The sequence below is a fragment of the Neoarius graeffei genome, chromosome 17 (assembly GCF_027579695.1).
Source record: "Neoarius graeffei isolate fNeoGra1 chromosome 17, fNeoGra1.pri, whole genome shotgun sequence".
Taxonomy (NCBI): domain Eukaryota; kingdom Metazoa; phylum Chordata; class Actinopteri; order Siluriformes; family Ariidae; genus Neoarius; species Neoarius graeffei.
In genome coordinates, this window is record NC_083585.1 from 49,382,246 (window position 1) to 49,386,958 (window position 4,713).

The 4,713-nt window shown below is 41.6% G+C and overlaps 1 protein-coding gene across 1 annotated transcript; it reads left to right on the forward strand.

Moving 5' to 3' along the window:
• The first annotated feature begins 225 nt into the window (after positions 1 to 225).
• Positions 226 to 1,158, forward strand: LOC132864759 (olfactory receptor 52E4-like). Its single transcript, XM_060898177.1, has one exon. It carries the CDS (start codon positions 226 to 228, stop codon positions 1,156 to 1,158), a length of 933 nt encoding a protein of 310 aa, XP_060754160.1.
• The last annotated feature ends 3,555 nt before the right edge of the window (positions 1,159 to 4,713 follow it).

Genomic DNA, 4,713 nt, shown 5'->3' on the forward strand with positions numbered 1-4,713 from the left:
ATAGCTGGAGGAGAGATCGGTGTTAGTGTTTCATTCATATTACTACTTTATATGTATATATACTGTATAAAATCTACCAGATGTTACAAATGTTAGCAGATGTTAAGTTATACCACACATACTTCAAATCTATCTATCTATCTATCTATCATTTGTATCCATTTACCTGTACCAGTCATGATAACCAAGAATTGTTTCTTCACAGGTGGAAAAATTAATTTTACAATGATTGATTTCTCTAATGCATCTACTCTGACACTTCAAGGCTTCAGTCTGCCTCCTGAGAGCATTCTTCCTGCATTTGTTTTTGCAACACTGGGATACTTGTCCATTCTCATCTGCAACCTCATCCTACTGATCACCATCATTTTCAATAAGAGTCTTCACCAGCCCATGTATATTCTGCTGTTAAACTTGCCTATAAATGATCTTATAGGCTCCACAGCCCTGTTCCCACAAATTATTAAGGAACTCTTATGGGATACCAGGACAATACAGTTTGCAACCTGTGTCACCCAAGCTTTCTTTATACATATCTATGCAACAGGTGCAGTGTTCATTTTGACTGCTATGGCATATGACAGATATGTGGCCATATGCTGCCCTATGAGATACAACACAATCATGAGTAATACACACATAGTGAGGCTAATCTCCTTGGTCTGGTCCTCTAATATATTTATAATAGCTGTGCTTTTTATTCTTCTATTGCGCTTACCACGATGTCGATCTTTTGTGACTCACACATACTGTGACAATCCCTCTTTGCTCCAGCTGGTCTGTGTAAACACAGCTATAAATAATATATATGGATTGATGACTGTAGCTGTCTGCCAGGTGATAACGGTAGGGCTAATTGCTTTTACATACATTCAAATAATTATCGCCTGTTTTAGAAACAAAGGATCTGATACACGTAGCAAAGCACTACAGACATGTGCCACACACTTAATAGTCTTTCTTCTATTTGAATGTTTGGGCCTTTTCACAGTAATTTCCTACAGGTTAACAGGTACTTCCCACCATTTAAGAAAATTCAGTGGAGTGGCTGCTATGATTTTGCCTCCAACATTGAATCCTATTATATATGGCCTAAGAACAAAGGAAATCAGGATCAGAGCTTTAAAATTTTTCCACAAAAGGGTTTATACTTCATAAAATACACAGACCTTGCCATGTCATGACTAGAAACCTCTTTATCCTCCCAATCACTTGTAAGAACAAATTTTTGTTTGAGTTAAATAAGCTAATACTATCTGATTTTTTTCAGCAATTACTAAAAAAAACCCTAAATAAATAAATAAATTTAAAAAATGAAATTAAATAGCTAATTCCTGAGTTAAAACAGCAGTACAATTTAGTTGTAGGAAAAGTATAAATTGAGGACACTGGTATATATAAAAAAAAAGAGATATTCATTAGCCAATCATGTGTACATATCATGTTGATAATGATTCTCCATAATACAACCCCAAATCAGAAAAAAAGGTCAGACGGTATGGAAAATACAAATGAAAGCAGTAATTTCTAAATTTACTTTGACTTGTATTTCATTGCAGACAATTTGAACCCCAAGATATTGTGTGTTTTGTCTAGTTATTTTCATTTCATTTATTAATATACATCCATGCCTGCATTTCACATCTGCAACACATTCCAAAAAAGTTGGGGCAGGGGCAATTTGGGGCCAGTAATGAGGTAAATTAATAAATGATGTGATTTGAAACAGGTGATGTCAACAGGTAAACCTGTAGTTTGGTACAAAATCAGTATCCAGGAAAGACCAAGTCTTTGAGGAGCAAAGACGGGCCGAGGATCTCCAGTTTGTCAACAAATGCATTTGAAAATGTTTAAAAATGATGTTCCTCAAAGAAATATATGAAGGGATTTGGATATTTCACCCTCAATAGTGCATAATATCATTAAACAATTCAAGGAATCTGGAGGAATTTCGGTGTGTAAAGGGCAAGGGCACAAGCCAAATTCCTCAGGTGGCACTGCATCAAGAACTGTCAGAGATAAAATATATAGCCCCCATATATAAAGTCAGATAAAGAGATAAAGTTTTACTTTACAGAAAGGAATCCTTATGCTAACTCTGTCCTGAAGTACTGTCGACTTCTTTGGGGTCAAAGGCATCTGGGATGGACCATCACACCATGGAAACATGTATTGTGATCAGGTGAATGAGTATTTAAGGTTTTTTTTTGTATGTTTGTTTGTTTTTTGTGAGAAATTGATGCCATGTGCCCCAGACCAAAGAGAAAAAAGACCATCCAGACTGTTACCAGCAACAAGTCCAAAAGCCAGGGTCTGTCATGGTATGGGGTTGTGTCAGTGCTCTTGGCAAAGGTACCTAACACTTCTGGGATGGAGCATTAATGCAGAAAAGTAAATTATGATTTTGGAGCAACATCTGCCTTCAAGATGGCATATTTTCCAGGGATATTTCAACAAGACAATGCAAAATCACATTCTGCTCACATTACAAAGGCATGGCTGCAGAAGAAAAGGGTGCTTGCCCCCTTTGTCCCCAATAGGGAATGTGTGGTGAATTTTGAAACAAAAATATGACAATGATGACCCCATACTGTTGTGCACCCTAAGACCTGTTTGCAGGAAGAATGGGACAAAAAAACACCTGAAATGCTTCATCACTTGGTGTCTCCAGTCCCGAAACAGTGTTGTAAAAAGGAATGGTACCATTCCAAAGTGGTAAATGCTTTATCGTCCCAGATTATTATTTTTTTAAATATGTTACAAGAATCAATATTGAAATGTGTTTGCTGATTTGGGATTGTATTTCAAGTGTTACATAATCCTGTTCATTGTAAAATTGTTTTGTTCTAATCATTTACACTTTTAAATATAGTTTAATTCTACACTTTCACAGTTTGAATTATGTATTTTTCCCTTTTTAGTTAAATAAAATATTTCAGGTGTAGGAAGAACATGTTAGGGCCTTTTATGTAAATTTAGATTTCTATCATATTTTACAACCACAATTCCAAAAAAGTTGGGACAAAGTACAAATTGTAAATAAAAACGGAATGCAATAATGTACAAATCTCAAAAACTTATATTGTATTCACAATAGAACATAGACAACATATCAAATGTTGAAAGTGAGACTGTGGCAGTTCGTATGAATGGGCGGAGCACAGAACACGGCAGGACAGAGCTCAGATTGGTAAACCTTTTTATTTTCAACACTTTTCAGTAGTCTCTCACTAATAAAACACAGACACATGCGCACGCACACACAACCGGCGTCTGCTTCAGGGGAGAGCTCCCTCTGCTCTCTCTCCTTAAATAGGGCGTGGTCACTGGGGAAGACACACAAACACATTAATTAAAATCAGGTGCAGTGATTCTGCCACTTACCTTCCCTGACTCCGCCCTCTGGTCACAGACCGACGCTTGACCACGCCCCCGCTGCCGCATACCTCCACCACCCGACTCAGGCCGGGCGGCCGTCTGGCCTGCAGCCGACCCCCCCCCCGACGGGAGAGGAAGTCCGCCACGACCATCTGCACCCCCGGCCTGTGGATCACCTTGAAGTTAAAGGGTTGGAGTGCCAGATACCAACGGGTGATCCATGCATTGGCATCCTTCATGCGGTGGAGCCACTGGAGGGGTACGTGGTCTGAACAGAGGGTGAAAGGGCATCCCAGCAGGTAGTAACGGAGGGCAAGGACCACCCACTTGATTGCTAGGCACTCCTTTTCAATGGTGCTGTAGCGCCCCTCATGCACCAACAGCTTTCTACTGATATACAGCACTGGGCAGTCCTCCCCCTCCACCTCCTGGGACAAAACAGCCCCCAGCCCTCTGTCCGATGCATTCGTCTGCAACATAAAGGGGAGAGAAAAGTCAGGGGAGTGTAAAAGTGGCCCCCCCACACAGTGCAGCCTTTACCTCAGAAAAAGCCTGCTGGCATTGCTCCATCCACTGGACCAGATCTGGTGCCCCCTTTTTAGTCAGATCAGTCAGCGGGCTGGTGATGTCCGAATAATTAGGTATAAACCTACGATAATAGCCAGCCAGCCCCAGGAACTGTCTCACCCCCTTTTTGGTCTTGGGCCTCGGGCAGGCCACAATTGCTGCTGTCTTGTTAATTTGGGGATGCACCTGCCTGTTGCCCAAGTGGAAGCCCAGATATCGTACTTCCACCCGCCCAATCGCACACTTGTTTGGGTTGGCTGTGAGACCCACTCACCTCAGCGACCTAAGGATGGCCCTCAGATATTGGAGGTGCCTCGGCCAGTCATTACTATAAATAATGATGTCGTCAAGGTATGCGGCTGCATAGGTGGTGTGGGGGCGGAGGACCCTATCCATCAGCCACTGAAACATAGTGGGCGCCCCAAACAGCCCAAAAGGAAGTGTGACAAACTGGTGTAATCCGAACGGCGTGGAAAAGGCCGTTTTTCCTCGGGATAATGGAGTCAAGGGTATCTGCCAAAAACCCTTTGTCAAATCCAGTGTCGAGTAAAAGTGAGCTGTGCCTAGTCGATGGAGCAACTCATCAATCTGAGGCATTGGGTATGCGTCGAATTTAGACACCGCATTGACTTTCCTATAGTCTACACAGAACTGGACCGACCTATTGGCCTTGGGTACCAAGACCACCGGGCTGCTCCAGTCACTGTGGGACTCCTCGATGATGCTCATTTCGAGCATTGCCTCGAGTTCTTCCCGAACCACTTTTTT